Consider the following 23,897-nt stretch of genomic DNA (forward strand, 5'->3'; position numbering starts at 1 on the left):
GTCTTGCCCATAGCAAATCCCGCACAAACAGCTCCCCAGCCATTCTGCATTTGCAAAAAGTATTTTACTGCAGGGAGAAGCAAGAGAAAACAGCATCCAGGGCTCAGCCTGGTAACATCTCCTCTGCCCTTTGACCCGTCTCCGCCTCCCCCTCCATGGATAAAGGATGGGGAAAAGGTGCCCATACTATACAATGGGCACTAGGGGCAGCAGAGGGTGAGGGGTGGGGAAGGGGCGGCTATACTGTATAATGGGCACTAGGGGGCAGCCGGAGGGTGGGGGTGCGGGAAGGGCGGCTATACTGTATAATGGCACTAAGGGGCAGCAGAGTGGTGATGGGTGGGGAAGGGGCTATGTGTATAATGGCACTAGGGGCAAGCAGAGGGTGGGGGGAAGTGGCTATACGTATAATGGCACTAGGGGCAGCAGAGGTGAGGGTGGGGAGGGGCGGCTATACTGTTAATGGGCACTAGGGGCAGCAAGAGGGGTGGGGGTGGGGAAGGGGCGGCTATACTGTATAATGGGCACTAGGGGCAGCAGAGGGTGAGGGGTGGGGAAGGGGCGGCTATACTGTATAATAGGGACTAGGGGGCAGCAGATGGTTGGGGTGGGGAAGGGGAGGCAATACAGTATAATAAGCACTACGGGCAGCAGAGGGTGGGGGAGGGAAGGAGCGGTTATACTGTATAATGGTCACTAGAGGGCAGGAGCCAGTTCAGGCTGGGGAGGGGGCAGTTATAATTTGCCATAGAAAAAGAAACAACAGTCTTTGTTGCTGTCCCCAATGAGGTGCCCATATACTCTGTTGGGGAGGAGGATGAGGATGGCGTCCGGCAGCTACGGGCGCCCAGGGCTGCCAGCATTGCCAAAGCCCAGGGGAGCTGCAGGGCTGCATGTCCGCCCCACGGCTCACGGGCCACCACACAGCGACGGCCGGGCATAGTGCACAGGCTGCCCATTTTCGCAGGCAACGCAAATTCTCCTACTGCGGATGTCTCCCCTGTAAACGCAGCGGGGCCAGAGAGACGCTCCCGTTGTCTGGCAGTCAGTGACCTGGAAGGGAGAGTTGCTGTAGTAAAAGTTCTTGTGATGTCGTGTCCCTCCTGAGCCGCAGACAGTGGTTATCATTGCCAGCTCCCCGTGGATGAAGCTGTTGAGATCTTTGCAGAAGGACACTGTCATTTTCCTCCGTGGCATCATGAGATTGCAGTAGCGATTGGGGTCGGTCTCCCAGCTCCCGGAGGTGTCGATATGCTGCCTTTGGAACTTCTCGTACGGCGTCTCTCTCCCGGCCACAGCCAGGCAGGCCGGCAAGAGGAAAAACAGCAGCAGGAGGCCTAGACCCAGTCTTGTCTTCATTGCTGGCTGGAAGGGAGAAAGGGGGAGATGAGTATGAGATGGGAACGTGAGACCAGCACAGCACGGACCCCCTGTGGGCGACTCACCCCCGCTGTAGCGATTTCAGGGCTCATCCTCTCTGAAGGCTGTGGCCAGTAGAGGGTGCGAGTGTCGCTCTGTCACGTAGCATACAGCATTTAAATCGCCTTAGCTTTGTCCCCGCCCCCCTGCGAGTTTCTCTTCGCCCCAGCCATGGCCCAGCCATTTTTGAGCCCGTCTGCTAGTCATTCATGTAAAGCAGATCGTTTTGGGGGTGATCTCCTTGCCCGACTGACCCTGGTAATGCCCCAGACACCGATGTGCCATGCCAAACGTCCAGGCGCTCTGCCCAGGTAGGTGGGGTTTAGAGCTCTTTGAACGTTTGGCAATCCCAGTGATTGTGCTGCCAATTTTCCCTGCTCCTAAGGGTACATGTCATAAACAGATAGTTAAGGGTTAATGTCTCTTTTACCTGTAAAGGGTTAAGAAGCTCAGTGAACCTGGCTGACACCTGACCAGAGGACCAATGGGGGGACAAGATACTTTCAAATCTCGGTGGAGGGAAGTCTTTGTTTGTGTTGTTTGTTTTGTTCGTTGTTCACTCTTGGGGCTAAGAGGGACCAGATGTACACCCAGGTGTTCCCAATCTTTCTGAATCAGTCTCTCATGTTTCAAAATTGAAAGTATAGCCAGGCAGGCGAATTGTCTTATGTTTGTTTTCTTTCAACTTGTAAATGTGGTCTTTTGCTGGAAGGATTTTTACCTCTCTTGCTGTAACTTAAATCTCAGGCTAAGAGGAGGAGGAGTCCCTGTGGCATATGATCTGAATCGCTGTAAGCATTTTTACGTTCTGATTTTACGAGATAATTTTACTTTTCTTTCTTTTTTAAAGCTTTCTTTTTAATAACCTGAGTGATTTTTTCCCTGTTTTAAGACCCAAGGGGATTGGTCTGAACTCACAGGGATTGGTGGGGGAAAAGGAAGGGAATGGTTAATTCCTCTTGTTTTAAGATCCAGGAATTGATCTTGTAGCTTCCGAGGCAACTCAGGGAGGGGAAAGTTCTGGAGGGGGGCGTGATGGAGTATTTCTCCTTGTTTTAAGACCCAAGGGGTTTGGGTCTTGGGTTCCCCAGGGAAGGTTTGGGGGAACAGAAGTGTGCCAAACATATATTTTTGGCTAGTGGCAGCGTACCAAATTTAAATTAATATTAAGCTAAAGTGATCATGCAAATTCCCCACCTTTTGGACACTAAAGTTCAAAGTGGGGAAAACCTGTGACAGTACGTCCTACACTGTCAGGGTAAGCCCAGGTTAGTGGGACTCCACTCAGCTGAGCTGTGTTGGAACCCCTGAGTTGGGCATTGTGTGGTATTTTAACCCAAGGCTTTTCTAATCCGGGCTCAACTTGGGGATCTGGTGTCCACACTGCAGCTGCAGACCCCATAGCACCCTACAATATGGCTGCTATAGCCCTAGGGGCTCATGGGAAAATTTCCTGCCACCCCGCCAATGAGCAGGAAGCAGCTGGCTTTGAAAGACTGCTGGGTTCGCTCCCGCGTCACCCAGGCTAGCTCGTTGACAGTGCATGTGATCAGAGAACAGGTCATGCTACCTGAGCCGTGGCGTGAGAGGACTAAGGAAGTTGTCGTGGAACTTGACATTACTTCCGGTGACTCCAAGACTGGAGTTGAGCAGGCGTGCATCTCTACTGCCCAAACGATAGGGCTTGGCCCTGGGGTCCAGCTTTGCTTGAGCTGGGATCCTCCAGCTACGTTCCCTCTAAGCTGCACGGCCAAGGGCCGCACAGGCATGTAGCCACAGGGCCTGGAGAGGGAGCTTGGAGGGTGCGGGACTGGGAGGGAGGAGCGGAGCAGTTGGGCTGCAAGGTGCATGGGCCAATCTCTGCTGCTGGGGAGGAGAGGCGCCTCGGCCCTGGCCCCCGCCGCTGCTGCGGGGAGGAGAGGGCCTCGGCCCTGGCCCCGGCCCTGCTGCCGGCGGGGGAGCATCTCTCCCGGGCCGCGCCCTGCTGCGGCGGGAGGAGGCATCTCTCCCAAGGCTGCCCTGCTACCGGCGGGGAGAGCATCTCTCCCAGACCCTGGCCTGCTACCGGTGGGGAGAGGCATCTTCTCCCAAGCCTGGCCCTGCTGCCGGCGGGTGAGAAGATCTTCTCCCCAGACCCTGGCCTGCTGCCGCGGGGAGAAGCATCTCTCCGGCCCGGCCCTGCTGTGGTGGGGAGAGGCATCTCTCTCCAGGCCCTGCCTTGCTGCCGGCGGGGGGGGAGCATCTCTCCCCAAAGCCCCGGCCTGCTGCCGGGGGAGAGCACTCTCCCCAGGCCCCGGCCCTGCTGCCGCGGGGAGAAGCATTCTCTCTCCAGGCCCCGGCCTGCCTGCTGGCGGGGGGAGGCATCTCTCCCAAGCCCGGCCCTGCTGTCCGTGGGGGGAGCATCTCTCCCCAGGGCCTGGCCCTGCTGCCGCAGGGAGAGGGCTGGGGGAAGTCTCTGATCCAGCCCGGGCATCCTGCACCCTAAATCTCATCCTGGCTTCACCCCAGAGCCCGCACCCCCAGTGAGCTCTTCACCCCCCTGCACCCAACTTCCCTCAGCCCTGAGCCCCTTCCACCACTGAACTCCTCATCCCTGGCCTACCCAGAGCCCCCACCCCAGCGGAGCCTCACCCACCCCTTGCCCCTGTTCCTGAGCCCTCCCACTCCCAAAAAACCTTCAGCCCCACCCCGCACAGAATCACTCCATAATTGGTACCATAACAAAATTCATTCTGCAAGGATGTAAAAAATAGAGGGAAATCTGGCCCACAACCCTGCAGGGTCCTGTGGTTGAGCCCTCGATAGTGCCATTGCAGTGTAGATGCAAGGGGTGGCGGGATTGTCTGATCCAGTTGAGGCACACCTTACATTGCAGCGTCTTAGAATTCATAAGTGGCGCCTACCAAATTTATAGCAAGATTTTGTGTGTGCAGGGGTCCCAGTATGCCACCCTTTACTTTGCCACTGCCTGCAGAGCTGGCTGCTGGCCAGCAGCATTTGCCTCTCCCGTATGCCCAGCTCTGAATGCGCGCGCCGCCAGCAGCAGGGCCGCCCAGATGGATTCAGGGGGCCTGGGCAAAGCAATTTCGGGGCCCTCCATAAAAAAATTGCAATCCTATATTTCTCGTGGGGCCCCTGTGGGGCCCAGGGCAAATTGCCCCACTTGCTTCCCCTCACGGCAGACCTGAGAAAAATAAACATTCCACATCTCAGCACAAACCCAAGTTTGGGAGAAACTTTTTTACCAGGTATCACTGGTTTCAGGCATCAGCTAGCACTAAAGGCACAAAAGCCATTGAAAGGTTGGGACAATATTTGCCAATCCAAAACTTTTTTTTGGATACGAAACTTAGGTGTTTTTTAAAAAAGCCAGAAAAAATCAATGGACAATGTCTGCTTTCCATCAAAATTTGTTTGTGTTTTTTTTTAATTTGGAAAGCTGAAATTAGTTCTGCCAAACGAACATGGTTGAGGTATTTCAGAACTGGGTTGTGGGCCAAATTTTTGCTGCTTGCGGTTGATTGTTTAAAGAAACGAATTAAAAAATTCTGCTTAAAAAAAATCCAAAAGTTTGAACACCTCAGCTTGTGACCAAATGCCTGAGCCAGTGCCAGTCAGAGATTTTCAGGTTTCTGATCATGCTGGCTTCTTGCTCATATTCCATACTTTGGCTTCGTTTAGGTTAGAACATAAGAACAGCTATTATGGAGGTCAAACCAAAGTCCATCCAGCCTAGTAAATTCTGTCTGCTGACAATGCGCAATGCCAAGTGCCCCAGAGGAGTGAACCTAACAGGTAATGATCAAGTGATTTCTCTACCTGCCATCCATCATTACCTCTGACAAACAGGGCTAGGGACACCAATTCCGTTACCCAATCCTGCGATATAAGCCATTAATGGACTACCTCCATGCATTATCTGTGTCCTAGAGATGGCTCCATGGGGTCCCCTCAAAAAACGGGAGATGGTTTATGGTGGGGTTTGTCCTTAGCATAGTTTTATGCACATTACTCCCGAGCGAGCTGAAAGCCATTTAAGCTTGTTCCAGAATCTGGGATGAGCCTATGTTGTGAAAAACTGAAATGCTCAAAAGCACATGCATGTGAATGGAACACACGTGCGTAAATTAAATTAACCAGGTGTTCAAGTGGAGGTTGGGACCCTCAGCGGTCATGAGGTTATTAACTGGGGGTCGCGAGATGTCAGCACTCCACCCAACCCTGCTTGCTCCAGCATTTAAACAGTGTTAAATAGTAAAAAAGTGTTTTCAAATTTATAAGGGAGAGGGGTCGCACTCAGTGTTGTCTATGTGAAAGGGTCACCAGGACAAAAGTTTGTTGAACATTGAATTAACCCTCTGAAGCCTCAGGGAATGCAGGGGAGTGGGGGGGTCCCATTGGTAGGGTGGGAAGGATATTGCTCTTTCTCATTGTGATCCTTCCTCCAGTGGCTAATTCTTAATGAACTCCCTCCCCTGACATGAATCTCCCTATGGCACTGATTAAATATGACTATGTAAATTTGGCAATTGAGAAGGAAGCATGGTAGCCCTAATGAAAAGCTAACACTTGGCTCTTCTGCAAGCCTCAAAACTGCTGAATGAGCTTTAAGGGCAGGGAAGGCGTGCTCCCCAAACAGCCTAAGCCCTGCCCCCTATCTGCCCCCACCCACTTCCTGCCCTTCCCCGACTGCCCTCCTCAGAATCCCCGACCCATCCTGCTCCTTGTCCCCTCACTGTCCCCTAGAAACCCCACCCAACCACCACCCTGGGACCCCACCCCTGCTCCCTGTCCCCTGACTGCCCCAACCTCTATCCACCCCCACCGAGTCCTGACAAATCCCCCCGAACGCCCACAATCCAACCCCCCCGTTCCCTGTCCCCTGACCGCCCCCCCAACCTCTGTCCTCTCCCTGACTGGCCCCAAGACTCCCTGCTCCCGGCTCACTCAGAGCTCAGCGTGCCCCCGAACAGCTGCAGCGAGCCTCCTGCCGGCCTCCTGAGCTCCTTCCGCTCAGCCCGGAGCTCGCAGCCCCGCCCCCTGACCACGCAGCTCTGAGCGGGGCAGAGCTCAGGAGGCCTGCTGGATGGACACTGCAGCACCGTGCGGGAACGCTGCTTGTTGCGCTGAGGCTCCAGGAGAGGGGCGGAGGTGGGAGCCTCGGTCGTTGTCTTGGGGGTCCTTGCGGAGCCCGAGGCCTGGTGCAAATTGCCCCACTTGCCCCCTGCCCCCTTTGGGCGGCCCTGGCCAGCAGCAGCGCAGAAGTAAGGGTGGCAATTCTGTGCTCCTCGTACAATAACCTTGTGAGCCCCCCACAACCCCCTTTTGGGTCAAGATTCCCAGTTACACGCACCGCCATGAAATTTCAGATTTAAATATCCAAAAAATGAAATTTATGATTTTTAAAATCCCACGAGCATGAAATTGACCGAAATAGACCGTGAATTTGGTAGGGCCCTAATCATAAGACTGGGAACTAGATCTCGGCTCGTGGTGCTACCTGAGCACAACAGTCTGTTTTACGTGAATATTGCCCGAGGTTTCCCCTTTAGCAGCGAGTGGGGAAAAAAGCAGGGTGGAAGCAGGAGGGTATTTTTAAAAAGCGGTTGCTTCTGGGGGTTCTGTATTTTGGGTCCACCTTGGCAAAACAACCCCAATTTTGCATCAGGAGACTTCAGTAGCAATTGAGACTTTCCCCTCCGTCCTGAGGCCTTTGGAGCAGGTCTTGTGGCTGGAGGGCCCACGTCCGAGCTACTCTGAGAGAGACCCATGGCAGCAGTTGTCAGAGAATTGTCACAGCTCTGATGGTCTCAGCTCTTAGGTCTTTGGAACTAGTGGACACCATCTAAGAGCCAAGTAGCCTTGAACAAGGGATGGGAGGACCCCGGCTGGGATTCACGAGCCCTGGATTTGAGTCCTGGCTCCATCACTGACCTCTTGTAGGTGGCTTCAGTTTTGTTTGCCTTAGTTTCCCCTCCGTAAAGCGACATCCACCTTCTTTGTACAAAGCTTTGGAGCCTATGGGAGAAAAGAGCCTTGTCTGAACTTCTCTTTGGTGTGTTTTCTAACATTCCTCTCTACCAGCTAAACTGGGGAATAACCCTGCCTGGATTATACCAAGCCCCTTCTCCCATTGCGCTCCCACTCACTTGTCCTGGTGCCTCTGTTTCCCCTGGAGAATCTGTCCAGCTGTCTGCAGAGCTGGCCTCCCCCAGCTGCATGGAAGTCAATAGAAGAGGGAACCGGTGGTAGAGAAATATCTTACGTTAAGTATTTCATAATCCGGGCCCACAAGAAGTGGCGACGCCCCATCAAAAGGGGAAGCTTTGCCCTGACCAACGGCAGGGTGGTTGTGACATACTCTGCTCGCACTTATCACAATGACCTGCCCCTCACTGTGCACAAGGGGCCCCATCCCAGTGCCCTCCGGGGTTCAGGGGGGCCAGTGAGTAGCACTGGGTGGCATCCCGGTGCTGGGTCAGGATGTCACATCCGCATGGCACCACGGGAGACAGATTTCCCCAATTCTGGGATGCAGCCCGGGCAGCAGAATTAACCCACATTGCCAGGGAGAGTTAATGAGCAGGAGTGACTGGGTGCTTGGTAGAAAAATGCACAAACAGCGGCACAGAAGAGGGCTCAGCACCCCTTCCTGAGTCACCCATCCTGCTCTCTTCCCCCCAGCACCATGCTGGAGCATCTGGGGCAGCTCTGATTCCAAGGGTGGAATGCCCCCTACTGCATCCCCTCTCACCGTCTGCCAAAATGCACCCCTTAGAGTTACTGATCCAAATTTAGGGTCATTTGACCCAGGGGTTCCTGAGATACAGGCTGTCCAGAAAACAATACCAGCTTTTCTCACAGGTGATGTATTTTTGCAACTTTTTCCTTTTTTGCCCAGACCTGGGGGATGGAAGCACGGTTCTGGTGCTGGTGCAGCGGTGTCGCTCCTTTGAGGAATTCCCTCAGTGAGTGCATGGCACCCCCCGCACTCTTTGGAGGAGCAGGAATCAAAACATAACTCGTGTCTGAGTTTGGTTCTCAGGGGAGGCAGGTCCCTTAACTCGTCACATCCTGCTCGTCAGTGGTTGCAGTTTTGCTGCAAGCAGTGTTCCAGAAGGGCGCCATATTTGTGGGCAGCTGGAATGCTGCATTCATGTCGTTTTTGCCAGTGAATTTTATTCAGCTTCCCTGCAGCTTCATTTACCTCGCGCCAGAGCGAGAGGTGAACTCTAGAGGGGTTCGGCGGTCCCCAGGAGCATCTCCTCCAAGGGCAATGTCGATGATTAAATGATGACCACTGATCACCCGCGAACCAACTGGGAGTCCAACCCCGACCTCTAGGAGAGAAGAGAATGAACTAGAAACCTGAGCTCCGCTTTGTTGCATAGATTCCAAGGCCAGACGGACATTGTGATCAGCTGTTCTGACCTCCTGCAGAGCACAGGTCGACGAGCTGCCCCAAATTGCTTCCTGTTTGAACTGGCGCAGAGCTTTTGAAAACCAGCTGCCAGGGCAACGTTGCTGCCACCGCAGCCCTTGCAGTGTATCGCTGGAGCTAAGTGTCGCCCTAGTTGCCTGTGGTCTACCAGAATTGCCAGGTCCCGCTAGGTTTAGGTTGGACTATTCAAGGTAGACTGACACTCCTGTATAATTTCTTCTGTCAAGGGCCTTATCCCATGTGTCTTTTGTATGGCCCCATTAAAGCAGCCCGAACTCTGTACTCCCCACCCCCCACAAAGAGGCGTGTGTGCCTAGTACGTGGGTTCTTTACGCGAGAAGAGTCTTTTGCCCGAGATCTTCTGATCCCCAAGAGCAGCTGCTTGAATTCTTCTCTTTTGCGATCGTTCCCAGGCGTTCTGCCTGCTGAACCATTGTGACAATGTGGAACTATTCTGTAATGTGTTTGTGAGGCCTGGTGTGCCTTAATTCCCCCTATTTTGCTGTTGTACCGTGAGTGGAAGGGGGACTGCTGGCTCTCTGAGGAGGCTGAGACACATATTATGTGGGTGTTCCCATGCCATAACTGGCCCTTAGTCTCCATCTCCAGTGGGGGTCTGAAGAGACAAACACCGAGGAGATTAGACACCTAGCATCTTCAAGAGACCCTGAGGGGCATGGGACTCCCCACCTCTCTGTAAGGAAGCTGAAACAATCCCCAGGCTGCAGATCAAAGGACCTGGTGAGGCGTGAGGTAGGAGATGAGACTGGGGGGCTGGGAGGAGTCGGGCTCTTTCACTGGAGTCTGACCAAGGAGTCAGACATGAGCTTGAACCAGGGGTTCCCTAACAGCTTGCAGAGGCTTTGGGCTAACCGCATGGTCTACACTTAAGGAGCCCTAGGCTGTCCAGGTGACTCTACCTGACCGTGCTGACAGCACCGCTCGTCGCTGATGTGAGCATCGCTGCCAATGCTGCGCGAGGCGTGTTCATCCTGCAGCGCGGCCAAGTGCTCACTTGGGCTGGTCTCCGTTGAACTCGCTGGGGCAGAGCAAATGGGTGCAGGTGGGGGTGCAGGCCCAGAGGCCCAGTCTAAGGAGATTGGTGAAGCCATGTGATTACCTTGGAGGAAGAGCGAGACCCTGAGGGATTTTCACACTGTCAGATTTCTCCTAGAGACTGTTTATAGCGCAGAGGGCATACCCCCATCCTGGGCGTCCAGGACAAACCTATTCCTCCTACTTGAGTAGTTGAAGAGTAGCCCACGTCTCTTTCCAGCTGAGGCAGGTCTCAGGGATGGTTCTCCTCATTCTCCAGTGATCACACTGAGGTACACTTACGCTCCAGCTTCGGAGCTGCAGCTGTGTCTCTATAGCTCTGTAGTGTAGGTGTTTTTCATAGGCGAGAGTACCATGTTGCTGCTTATTTTGTGTGGATACTATCCCTGACAGGGCCACTGGAGAGAGAGGCGGGAGGTCGTCTGTACCTTGGGCATCGTCTGTCCCCACGGCGGGTTCCACAAACAGGAATTCTGCGCTTTGAAGGATAGATCTCCTGCTCCATCAGATGGACGTGTCATTAGTATACTTTCCTCAATTTGACCTTAGAGTCAAAATGAAGGTACTAGCATGAAGTCCTCTAAGCTTAATTACCGCTAGATCTGATACGCTGCCACCAATCAGATCTTTGAGTGGGTCTGATTAAACTCTGGTCTCCCCAAACCTTCCCTGCGACCCCGCAAGACCCAGACCCCTGGATCTTAATACAAGGAAAGGAAAACTCTCATTTCCTCACCAGCTTGCCTCTCCTAGGCTTTCCCCCTGGTTACCTGGAAGCATACTGTGATCCAGACTCCTTGAATCTTGAAACAGAGGCTTTCCACTTCTATCCCTCCTTCTCTCCCCTCACCCAGAGGCAATACAGATTCAAGCTCCGTGGAATTAAACAAGGGATTCCCCCTTTTCCCCCCTCCCTTCTTTCTCCCTATCTCCCAACCAACTTCCCTGGTTAAGTTTACAGACTTCAGTTCCTTTGAGCCTTAACCAGGAGAAAAAAATCAAAACAGGTTCTTAAGAGCAAAACTTTAATAAAAAAAGAAAGAAAAAAAGTACACTGGGTATCTCGTAATCTAGATGATAAATATTACAGGGTTGCTTTTCAGCTTATAGAAATTGAAGAAAAGCCTTCTCCAGCAGAAATTACAATTAAAAATATTTTCAGCCAAATACACATTAAACTCTACCAGCCAATACACAGTTGCAAATACAGAAACAATCAAAAGACTATAAACCGTCTTTCTCTCAACTCACTATTTGAATATATAAGGACAGTAGCAGGGAGTATGGCAGAAACCTGGTTGACGTTCTAGTCCTTCCAGGACTCAGAGAGAAACAAAGCAAAACCCAAAAACCACAAACAAAGGCTTCCCTCCACCAAGATTTGGAAAGTATTCTTGTTTTCCTGATTGGTCCTCTGGTCAGGTGTTGCAGGTCACTGTTTGTTAACCCTTTACAGGTGAAAAAGACATTAACCCTTAGCTATCTGTTTATGACAGGACGGTTTCCCTTTGGATGGGGAGTGTGCTTTGCAATCCAGAGGAACACAGGACACAGGAATGGAGAGAACATCACAGCGTGCAGTTCCCTGCTGTGTCAGGTCTTCGAGGCCCACCATGCACTCCTGTTCTAAACCTCAGCCCTCTGATGGCTAGAGACCAACTTCTCACCTCCAGTCTCAATTTGTTTACAGCTTGTTTATCCCAATTACAACATGGTTCTTTAGGAGGGCTCTGATCTTCTGGTCCCTCCTGATATATTACAGAAAGCAGTCATATCCCCTCACCTCCCAGCATCATGATGTCCCCAAGCGGTAGCAGGCTCTTGATTTTAGTCTCAAGAACAGGGTCTCCTCAGGGATCTCAAAAGACCACAGCTGTCGGGTGGCATTCGGGAAAATCCAGGCAAGCATGGATGCCTGTCCCTTCTGTCCCACCAGGAGCAGAGCCATAACTGTTCTGCCTGTAAGTACAGAAATGTTTGCCTCTGAAACTGCCTGCCAAAGGGGCACCTGGATCTCATTTGCGCTGCCTCTGGAGAGAGCATATGTGTCCTGCCTGCAAAATTCCCATCTCCGAATCTGGCTGTGCTCCTAGGCAGACGGGAACATCTGCTCCACCGGGTCCAACCCCAGAGCGGTGGTGGTGTAACATTTGCCGACTGCTCACCTGGACAGTCAAAGCACAGGTTCCCTGACTTGTTATAGGTTCTTCCCATGGTCTGGTTGCCTGAGGAATCTGTCTTTTCAACCTCTGCTGCCTGGGACTGCCCCACGGGCTACTCCTTGCATTTGGGTTCCCTCAGGGGTCCAGTCAGTGCCATTAGCACCATGGGCCGGGGAGTGATGCACCAGGCTATCTGCACTGCCTTTCTTTCTGCAATCCTTGAAGCGTGCTGGTATGTCATCACCACACTTGCACCCAGCCCTGTACGTAAAGTGGGCGTGCTACACTCATGCCCTCAGAGCTCACTTTTGTGCCACACGCTCCCATGGGATGTGCTCCGTCCTGTACGGAGCTGGTGATGTTCGCTGTGTTTGCCCAAGGGGTTATAGCTTCCCCCATATTAGTGCCTGAGTGATTTGTTCCAACACTCATGAGAATGACTCCTGCTCCCAGATCCACAGCCATTCGGAGCTACTCCAAGTGCAGGGGGCTGGACATGATGTCTTCTCCAGGTCCCATCCTGACGGACATTTCTGTGATTCTATGATTCCAGTTCTAAAGTACTGTCCTTCAGCAGGCCCTTCATGTCCCAGGCTTTCCTAAGGACACTTTCCCTCAGTTCAACATTAAGGGACCCACCCAATACAGACACTTCTGCCAAAACTTCAGTCAGCCTGAATTTAGTGTGCCGCTTGGTGAATATAAGAACGGCCATACTGGATCAGAACAGTGGTTCATCTAGCCCAGTATCCTGTCTAATGACAATGGCCACTGTCAAGTGCTTCAGAGGGAATGAACAGGACAGGTAATCATCAAGTGATCCATCCCCTGCCACCCATTCCCAGCTTGTGGCAAACAAAGGCTAGGGACGCCATTCCTGTCCATCCTGGCTCATAGCCACTGATGGACCTATCCTCCATGAACTTATCTAGTTCTTTTGGCCTTCACAACATCCCTTGGCAGTGAGTTCCACAGGTTGACAGTGAGTTGTGTGAAGAAGTATTTCCTTATGGTTGTTTTAAACCTGCTGCCTATTAATTTCCTCAGGTGACCCCTGGTTCTTGCATTGTGTGAAGGAGTAAATAATATTTCCTTATTCACTTTCTCCACACCAGTCATGATTTTAGAGGCCTCTATTATATCCCCCCTTAGTCGTCTCTTTTCCAAGCTGAAAAGTTCCCCTCATATGGAAGCTGTTCCATACCCCTAATCATTTTTGTTGCCCTTTTCTGAACATTTTCCAATTCCAATATATCTTTTTTTTGGACTGAAGAATGATTAACCACTAATTGCGCATTCAGCGTAAATCAATGTAAGGTGGTTTCTTGGGTACCAGGATTGATATAGGAACAGGCAATTTAATTATAATTTTTGTCTTAATCTATCCCGCCTGACGGGTGATTCGATGTGGCTACTAAGAAAGGGCATCACCGGTGAGCAGCACCTTTAAAGGCAACTACAGGTCTAGACCAGGCATGGTCGTGTGGCAGGTTGGATGCAGGCACTGCAGCAACGGCTCGCTGGGTGAGTTTGGATGGCAACAACCACTGTAGGCAGAATGGAGACATTCGCACGTTTCCAGGGCCGGTGCTACCCATTTAGGCAGGGCTCAGGCATCTAACATTTTAGGCAGGGCCAGCACTTAACCTATTTAGTGACTTGGCAATGCTCTAGGCGCCCAGAATTTTTGGGGTGGGTGCTATTCTTGCACTTGGGGGGGTTTGAGCTTGCTAGCTCCTAGGTGGACCGATCCGCGAGTTGTGACTGTCCGCTGAGGCTTGAAGGAAGTGCTCCAGAGTGGAGCTGCACACATTGTGAGATGGCCGGCTGATACTATCGTCGGATTCAACGCGGCGTTGTTAAAGGCCTGGTTGAGGCTGTCGCATTGGGTGGATTTGCGTTGCCAACATTGGTGAACTGCCTTGGATGGTCTTGGATGGGCGTGGTCCGCTGGTCGTATACTGCGGCAAGGATCCACAGATGGCCTGATTGTAAAGGTTGGCGCGCAAACGGCATCCAACTCTAGGGCGTACATGAAATCCTTTTGAGGTAGGGCGCCGCCTCTTCCCCTTTGCCCGGGTTGGTGCAAATAATTCTGGTTTCTTGAGAGCTAGCTCCAGGGCCCTTGATTATTTGAGCATGTGGGTGGTCGTACTACTTGCTGTGCTTTACTCTCTGGAGCTGGCCGCTTTAGAATGATTTCCCCATTTTATTAGAACAGGGTTTATAGTAAGTGTTGCGGCGCCCCTTTGGCCCATCGTTCTTTTTTGTTTGGTTTGTTTGTTGGGGTGTGGGTGTGGTGGTGGAGTGGTTATGTACCACTCCTCTCTGGTCTCATCCTTTGTTCCGCATTATATTCATGTGTGTAGCCGCGCCCTCCATCACCCCGTTATCCGATGGCTCGAGGTCCGTGCAGCCTATGCCCATTTATACAGTATGAGAGGCACCATGGGTCTTTCCCTTCGACCATGTACTCCTTCGGCTTGCCAGTGCTCTCTAGCCCCATTATATCAGGTTATATTGCGGCTTCCCGCTTTGCCCACACCTGACCGTGGGGGATGCTCTGCATGCGGGGGAATTCCCTATGTGCCCGATTTATGACAGTGTGAGGGGTGCGCCCCATATCCCACACCCGCCACGTCGCTCTGCCTGCTGCCCGTAGTGGCCCGATGAATGAGGGTCAGGGGTACAATGCCGCGCCCTTACAACTGCACGGCACCTGGCTCCGCTGCCCCCTAGTGCCCATATATAGCAGGTAATGAGCCACACACTTCCCACTCCCACCCTCTGCTGCCATTCCCTAGTGCCCATATAAATACAGTATAGCACCACTCCCCACCCCTGCCCTCTGCCACCGCCCTAGTTCCCTTATACAGTAAATCGCCGTTTCCTCGCTGCACCCCATGGACATCCGGACCTGCCCCTGTGAGTCCCCTGGCAAGGAGAACCCCATGTACTCACCTGCTGACAACACCTGACACAACACCTATGCTGGAACAAGGGTTCTGGGTCCCTGGCGGTGCTACGCAAGCCTCTGTCCTTTGATACATGCACATGGTGAAGGGACCTCAGCGCATGGCAAGATGGGCAGGGCTCGCCCCATTATGTTTCTCCACCACTGAGCCTGCCCATCACTCCTCAAACTGATCCTGATCTCCTATATCACAACCACAGCTCTGCAAGCGCCCTGTCTTATCTCTCTGCGTTCATGCTACACCCACCCAGAAGACATGAGCTGCCATGCACACTGCTAACTCCTGTGGTGCTTTGCTGATTCCAGGGGGCAGTGGTAAAGTTTGTGTGGGATGTCCACAATTGATGTCCATCCCCTCCTCTCAGGTTTTCTAATTTATTTCTTGGCCCCCTGGTGAATTCCTGCCACTTGCATAAGCTCTGAATGGAATTTGAAGGCACCAATGAAAAGTGAGAATAATTTTTCAAATCCTTTTGAAAAATCAAAGCCTGTAAAAGGGAGGAGCGAGAGAAAAGTATGTGAGCAGATGTCTTGGGGTAAGGAGGGAAGATGGACTGCTCTCAAGAACACAAGGCGCAGGAGAAGGACTGCTGGCATACGCATGAAAGAACGTTGTTTTGGGGGAGCCAGGGAGGGGTTGGGGCATATAGAGGGGGGAGGGGATAGTGGAATGAGTACAGTGGGGTACAGTGTGGGAAAAAAGGGGTCGTTCGCAGGTGCCCATGTGGCAGAAATTGGCAATGTGCCCACAGATCAAGGGAAGTGAATTATCCTCTATTTGACGCACTGGTGAGGCTAGCACCTGTCGTACGGCATCCAGATAAGGATAGTGGATAAATTGGAAAGAGTCCAGCGGAGGGCAACGAAAATGATTAGGAGAAGCGGGGCACAGCAGGCACTGTACAAGGAGAGGCTGAGGGGAACATGGGCTTATTTGAGTCTGAAGGAGAGAAGATGAAGGGGAGTTGATAACAGTCCTCAACTACCCAAAGGGGGTTCCAAAGAGGATGGATCTAGACTGTTCTCAGTGGGGTAGATGATAGAACAATGCTCTCAAATTGCAGTGGGGGAGGTCTAGGTTGGATATTAGGAAACACTATTTCACTAGGAGGGTGGTGAAGCACTGGAATGGGTTCCCTAGGGAGGTGGTGGAATCTCCTTCCTGAGAGGTTTTTAAGGCCCAGCTTGACAAATCCCTGGTTGGGATGATTTAATTGGGGATTGATCCTGCTTTGAGCAGGGGGTTGGACTAGATGACCTCCTGAGGTCCCTTCCAACCCTAATCTTCTATGATTCTATGATCTAGGGAATGAGGGGGAAGAAGAACATTTTAAAATAGTTTGGGTAGAGTTGCTTTTAAAAATGAGTACAATGTGATTTGCTAATGCTTTGTCATGCATGCTACATTTTTATGTGTGTACAGAAAGGCAATGGGGCTGGAGCTAGCATCCCTCTGTTTGTTTGTTAATTATGTGGTAGGGCTGTATTTGTGTAATTATGTCTGTAGTTGTTATGGTTCAGAAGGAAACCTTCCAAAAGTGACCTGAGAGCAACTGAGACTGCCAAGTCTGTTTGAGTTTGCAGAGAGCAAGGGGCCATTTAGGGATCTGGGGCAAAAAACTGCCTGTGGATTGCTCCGGCTTTGAGCAGGGGGTTGGACTAGATGACCTCCTGAGGTCCCTTCCAACTTTGGTATTCTATGAAGAGCCTGAAATGATTGCTTTACATGGGAACTCCCCCATTTATTTTAATAGGCCACAACTGCAATATTAGCTAAGTGCTCAGGGCAAAAGAAGCCACAGTTGCACATGCTATTCCTCAGTCCCCTCTCAGCTAGCCAGTGCCACTAACACATGGCCAGGTTGGAAGTGGTGCCTGTTAGAGTGAAGAGTGTTGTATCCCATTTCTTGACACATACGCACCCCTGAGCCAGCACATCCTCAGCTAGGCTGGATTTCACTTGGTAACCTAGAGGTGAAAGGCTCCATGGTCTATTACCCAATCTCTCTGGAGGAGCCTTTCACCCTGATCTGGAGCTAGGTTGGGGACCTAGAGGTGAAAGGCTCCATATTCCATTCCCCGGATGCCCTTAGCGCTGAAGCTCATTGGAAAGAACGTGTCTTTCATCCGACCTCATTTCTCTTGGTTAGCTGACAGATTTGCCCCACATGCTGCACGCATTGTCAAGTTTTTAGGAACAGAATTTATGAAGCCAGCTGAACAATGACTACCAATTCCCTCCCCTTCAGCACACCTCCTGTTAAGTAACATTCACATGAACAAAAGGAAGAAACACAGCAGGAGTCACTTTATTTTAAGCCTTGGATAATTTCACCCTAAGATGTGTGATTTGCTCATGCATACATACTCGTGCAAGTGCAAATAGCAATGCATTTGTGTTAGCACGAGGAGTAGCAGCGGAGGCATGGCAGAGCCATGTTAAGTACAAACACATCTGAAAATGGTGTGTATGTTCCTCCTCGGGGAATTCTGCACCACTGCACAATACAGAATTTGCACAAAAATTAATGTTGTGTGCACAAGAATTTCCTTTCTTCCTCTCTACCAGAAATGGGCTGCAGAGCTGCTGGCCACCACTAGTGGGCACTGGTCATGACAGAGCCCAGCTCCCACATAGAGAACATTGCTAGTAAGAGGTTGGGAGAGGAGCTGGAGGGTTCCCAGCAGCTGCATTTCCCCGCACCCTATGTGAGGGAGCGTGCAGGAAACGCCCCACAAGCTCGGGACCCAGCATGAGGCTGTTTCTCCCTCTGGATTCCTGGGCTCTGGGGAGGAGGGGGTGCGATTGTCTCGGTGGGGAGTCTCTGCAGCTGGGCTCTGGGGCATAAGGGGTGCAAGTGTCTGGCCCCTCTGCTGGGTTCTGCGGGGGAGGAGGCAGAGAAACGGGGAATTTTGTTGTGTCTTTATTGTTAACAGGTATTTTGAAATAAATTAGGAAAATAATTGAAATTGGTGTGATTATATAGTGTTATTTTGATAAATAAAATATGAGATATTTTGCAGAATTTTAAAATGTAGTGCCCAGAATTTTTAATTTTTTGGTTGTCAGGGTTCCTTCCCCACTCTGAACTCTAGGGTACAGATGTGGGGACCTGCATGAATGCCCCCTAAGCTTATTTCTACCCCTTAGGTTAAAACCTGGTACATTGCCACCACCAAGTGATTTAACAAGAAACAGGAAAAGGACCACTTGGAGTTCCTCTTTCTCCAAAATATCCCCCAAGCTCTTACAGCCCCTTTCCTGGGGAGGCTTGAGAATAATATCCTAGCCAATTGGTTACAAGGTGATCAAAGACCCAACCCCCTGGGTCTTTGGACAATGGAAAAATCAGTCTGGTTCTTAAAAGAAGGATTTTATTAAAAGGAAAAGGTAAAAATCATTGCTGTAAAATCAGGATGGAAAATAACTTTATAGGGTAATCAGATTCAAAGAGCCCAGAGGAACCCCCTCTAGCCTCAGGTTCAAAGTTACAACAACACAGGGATAAACCTCCCTCTAGCAAAGGTAAGATTCACAAGTTGAGAAAACAAAGATAAAACTAATATGCCTTGCCTGGCTGTTACTTACAAGTTTGAAATATGAGAGACTTGTTCAGAAAGAGTTGGAGAGCCTGGATTGATGTCTGGTGCCTCTTAGTCCCAAGAGCGAACAACTCCCAAAACAAAGAGCACAAAAAAAAGTCTCCTCCCCCCACCTGAAGATTTTAAAGTATCTTGTCCCCTTATTGGTCCTTTGGGTCAGGTGTCAGCCGGGTTACCTGAGCTTCTTAACCCTTTACAGGTAAAAGGATTTTGGTGCCTCTGGCCAGAAGGGATTTTATAGTATTGTATACAGGAGGGTTGTTACCCTTCCCTTTATAGTTATGGCACGCTCCCCAAATCACAGATAGTGTTGGACAGCTGATTCCACACTGGCTGGGATTTCTTCCTGGAGCTCTAAGAGAAAACAGAGTTAATAAGACACATGTACCTTTAGAAATACTACTGATTATATAAAAACTAACAATACATCCCACATTTCAAGAACACTTTTGAACCAGTTGCTTCTGGGAAACTTTCTTGGGAGAGTGCATCAGCTACTTTGTTAGAAGCTCCTGAAATGTGTTGTATTTCAAAATCAAAATCTTGGAGAGCTAAATCCCACCGAAGAAGTTTTTTGTTATTTCCTTTGGCGATATGAAGCCACTTTAGTCCAGCATGGTCGGTTTGTAGTTGGAAACGCTGCCCCCAAACATATGGGCGTAGCTTTTCCAGCGTGTACACAATGGCATAGCATTTCTTTTGGCTGATTGAACAGTGGCTTTCCCTCTCAGACAGTTTCTTGCTGAGAAACATGATAGGATGGAATTCTTGATCTGCTCCCTCCTGCATTAAAACTGCTCCCACACCACACTCAGGTGCATCTGTGGTCACTAGAAATGGTTTGTCAAAGTCTGGGGCCCTTAGCACAGGGTCAGACCTGAGTGTTGCCTTAAGCTGATTAAAGGCCTTCTGACACTCATCAATCCACTGAACTGCATTTGGCTGTTTCTTTTTGGTTAGGTCTGTCAGTGGGGCAGTGATTTGGCTGTAGTGTGGTACAAATCGCTGTAATATCCGGACAAGCCTAAGAAGGATTGGACCTGTTTCTTTGTCATTGGGACAGGCCACTTTTGGATAGCATCCACTTTGGCCTGTAGGGAGTTGGTAGTTCCTTGACCCACCTGGTGTCCAAGGTAAGTCACTCTGTTTAGGCCTATTTGACACTTTTTAGCCTTAACAGTTAGTCCTGCCTCCCTTATGCGCGCGAAGACTTTTTCCAGGTGCTCCAGGTGTTCTGCCCATGAATCAGAAAAAATGGCCACATCATCGAGGTAGGCAACTGCAGATTCTCCCAATCCTGCTAGGAGACCATCTACAAGTCTTTGGAAGGTGGCGGTGCATTTCGCAGTCCGAAAGGAAGCACATTAAATTCATACACCCCTGCATGGGTGATGAAGGCTGACCTTTCCTTGGCGGGTTCATCTAGCGGTACTTGCCAGTACCCCTTGGTTAAGTCTAATGTAGAGATGAACTGGCACGTCCCAATTTCTCCAATAGCTCATCGGTGCATGGCATTGGATAGTTGTCGGGACGAGTTACAGCATTTAGCTTACGGTAGTCCACGCAAAAGCGTATTTCCCCATCTGGTTTGGGAACTAGAACCACTGGAGATGCCCATGCACTGTTAGAGGGAGTGGATTATACCCATCTGTAGCATGTTTTGGATCTCCCGTTCTATAGCAGCTTGGGCATGAGGAGACACCCGGTAGGGTGGGTTCTAATTGGGTGAGCATTACCTGTGTCAATGGAGTGGTATGCCTTGTTCAGTCGTCCTGGGGTGGCTGAGAACATTGGTGCAAAGCTAGTGCACAGCTCCTTGATCTGTTGCCGCTGCAGACGTTCCAAGGGTTGTGGAGAGGTTCACCTCTTCCACGCCACCGTCACTTTTTCCTTCGTAGTAGACACCTTCAGGCCACTCGAGCGCATCATCTGTTCCCTGGGCTGTAAACTGACAAACCTTTAATTCTCTGGAATAAAAGGGCTTAGAGAATTAACATGGTAACACTTTAGGGCTTTAGGGTTGAGGTGGGGGAAATGCTATGAGATAGTTAACAGCTCCTAGGCGCTCTTGGACCGTGAATGGCCTTCCCATGATGCTTTCCATCTTATGGGCCTGAGCGCCTTTAAGACCATAACCTGGTCTCCTACTTTGAAGGAACGCTCTCTGGTATGTTTATCATACCAGGCCTTTTGCTCTTCCTTGAGCATCCTTTAGGTTTTCTTTAGCAAGGGCTAAAGAGTGTCGAGGGTGCTTTGTAGGTTGGACTTACAAAGTCTAGAATGTTAGTTCCTGGAGAAGGGTAAACCCCTCCCCATTGCTGCTTCACCAACTGTAATGGCCCCTTAACCTCGTGGCCATACACAAGTTCAAATGGTGAAACCCTAAACTGGGATGTGGTACAGCCCTGTAGCAAAAAAGCAACTGCTGCAACACTAGGTCCCAATCATTGGAGTGTTCATTTACGAATTTACGGGAATCATGGCCCCCAAGTTCCATTAAACCTCTCCACCAGGCCATTGGTTTGATGGTGGTAAGGGGTGGCAACCAAGTGATTCACCCATGAGCTTCCCACAGGTTTTTCATTGTCCCTGCCAGGAAATTAGTTCCCGAATCTGTAAGGATGTCGGAGGGCCAACCTACCCTGGCAAAATGTCTGCTAAGGCCTGGCACACATTTTAGCCCTGGTGTTGCTTAGAGCTACTGCTTCCGGCCATCGGGTAGCAAAATCCATGAAAGTCAGTATGTACTGCTTTCCTCTGGGGGTCTTTTTTGGGAAAGGACCCAGAATATCCACAGCTACTTGCTGAAATGGGAACCTCAATTATGGGGAGTGGCTGGAGAGGGGCTTTGACCTGGTCTTGGGGCTTTCCCACTCGTTGGCACACCTCACAAGACCGGACATAATTAGCAACGTCCTTGCCCATTCCCTCCCAGTGGAAGGACTTCCCCAACCTGTCTTTGGTTCTGTTCACCCCAGAATGGCCACTGGGATGATCATGAGCTAAGCTTCAAGAGCTTATTCCCGTACTTAGTTGAAACTACCAACTGTCTTGAGGACGCCAGTCTTCCTGGTGTCCACCAGAAATGTTCTACAACAAACTGGGATCAGTTAGAAAAGCTGAGAGGCAGTGGGGTGCTCCATGCTGCCACCCAAGCTTTCTGAAGGCTGTCATCTGCTTCCTGCTCGGCCTGGAACTGTTCCCTTGATGTTGAAGACATCAGTTCCTCACTGGATTGTGGACCTGGGCTTGGTCCCTCTGGAAGCAATGCAGGTGATGGGGCTGTTTCTGTTGATTGTGAACTGCTCTCCTCTGGTGCACTGTGTGATATTTCAGGTTCTGGCTGAGCCCTTTGTGTAGGGTTGTCTGGTGCTGCTGCCAGTTCAGGCCCGCTGGTGCCCTCTGGCGTTGGAGTTGTAGATGGGTTTGCAAGTGCTGGATTCAGTGCTGGCAACGGTTCTCGTGCTGGTTGCTTTGCCAGTTCCAGTTCTGGGACTGGCTTTGTCTGGTCTCTGGGACTGAATCCACTATGGCTGTTGCAGTCGTTGGCAGGGAATCTGGTTCCACCACCTCTCTCTGGGTCTCTGGTAGCACTGACGGGGCCCTGGTGGATGGCTCAGGAACAGGGACGGGTGTGGAAGCTTGCTTAGCCTGGCTGCGGGTGACCATTCCCACCCTCTTGGCTAGCTTCACATTGGTAGGCCAAATCTTCCCCCAGCAGCATGGGAATGGGATAATCATCATAGACTGCAAAAGTCCACATTCCTGACCTGCCCTTGTGCTGGACAGGCAACTTGGCTGTAGGCAAGTTTAAAGATTTTGACATGAATTGTCACCTGGGCCTCTGGGTTGATGAATTTGGGGTCCACTAAAGATTGGTGGATAGCTGAGACCTGTGCTCCAGTGTCCCTCCCCGCTGTAACCTTCTTTCCGCCCACACTCACAGTTTCCCTTCGCTCTGAGGGTACCTGGGAGGCATCTGGGCCTGAGGACTTTGCGTATGACTCTGGTGTAATGAACTGCAATCTGTTGGGGTTCTTGGGGCAATTGGCCTTCACATGCCCCAGATCATTACATTTAAAACCACACAGCTGACTGCTCACTGGCGCGAGGTGGGTTGCTGGAGACTGGTGTGGTGGGACAATAAGGTGTCTGGGGTTTTCCTTGGGATGTAGGTGGGGCTTTGGGTTGTCCCTGTGATAGGGTTTTGTTTCGGGTTGCCCCTTCTGATTTTCGCTCCAACTGCTACTAGTTTTTTTCTTTTCTGCCACCTCCGCCCATTTGGCTCCGATCTTCTCCTCCTTGATTACAGTTTTGGGCTTCCCATCTAGGATGAACCTTTCTATTTCCTCAGGAACACCCTCTAAGAACGGCTCCATTTTCATTAGGAAGGGCAGCTCTTCTGGAGATTTAACACTTGCTCTTGATATCCAGGCATCCCAATTTTTCACAATGTAGAAGGCATGTCGGGTAAATGACACATCTGGTTTCCACCTTAGGGCTCTGAACCGCCGACGGACATGCTCGGGTGTTAGTCCCATTCTGATTCTGGCCTTGTTTTTAAGAAGTTCAAAACTGTTCATGTGTTCCCTAGGCATTTCGGCCACCACCTCTCCTAAGAGTCCACTGAGCTGCGGCCTCAGGGCTAGCATGTACTGGTCGGTAAAGATGCTGTACCCAAGGCGGCCTCGGTATCACTGCCTGCCTTGTACGTGGGGAACTTACTGGTACGGGAAGCGGTACCTGGAGGAGGATTGCCAGGGTTACCTGGTATATTCTGCTTAGCCCTTGCCATCTCTGTCTCCAGTGCATGCTTCCTCGCCTCCTATCATAAGCATCTTTCCCAAATCTGGACCTTAGCGTCCAGAAATCTGGGTGCCTGCATGAAACCTCTAAGCTTAATTACCAGCTTAGATCTGATTTGTTTTGGAATCTCGCGCACCAGGGACTGGTTGGGGAAAGAAATGGGGAAGAGATACGATTAATTTTCTGTATTCCTCGTATTTGGTTGTTCTTGTGGAGGAGAGACACTGCTTCGTCTGGTATTGTGATGTAAAAGGTGCTCAGTACTCCAGGTTAGCCCAGAGAGGAAATTCTGGGGTGCAGAGAGGGGAAGAGAGTGGTTAATTCCCTTTGTTGTAGGACTCAGGGCTCTGAGTTTGGGGGTTCCATGGGTAGGTTTATGGGGAGACCAGAGGACGCAAGACACTGGAAATTCTTGGCTGGCTGGCAGGCGCATTGC

At 50.9% G+C, this 23,897-nt stretch overlaps 1 protein-coding gene across 2 annotated transcripts in view; it reads right to left on the bottom strand.

Moving 5' to 3' along the window:
* Positions 1-493: 493 nt before the first annotated feature.
* LOC116816459 (ribonuclease-like) overlaps positions 494-23,897 on the bottom strand; it is a 24,318-nt gene continuing 914 nt past the window's right edge. The window contains exons 1-2 of one of the 2 annotated variants that reach the window (XM_032765705.2): positions 7,569-7,649; positions 494-1,365 (exon numbers count right to left, since the gene is read on the bottom strand). In XM_032765705.2, coding sequence (XP_032621596.1) covers positions 910-1,365; positions 7,569-7,640 — 528 coding nt within the window. In that variant the 5' untranslated portion in view covers positions 7,641-7,649 and the 3' untranslated portion in view covers positions 494-909. Of the gene's footprint in view, positions 1,366-7,568; positions 7,650-23,897 lie in introns of those variants that run through there. The other variant, XM_075072404.1, reaches the window with a different exon arrangement.

The sequence above is a fragment of the Chelonoidis abingdonii genome, chromosome 14 (assembly GCF_003597395.2).
Source record: "Chelonoidis abingdonii isolate Lonesome George chromosome 14, CheloAbing_2.0, whole genome shotgun sequence".
In the NCBI taxonomy this organism is placed as follows: Eukaryota; Metazoa; Chordata; order Testudines; family Testudinidae; genus Chelonoidis; species Chelonoidis abingdonii.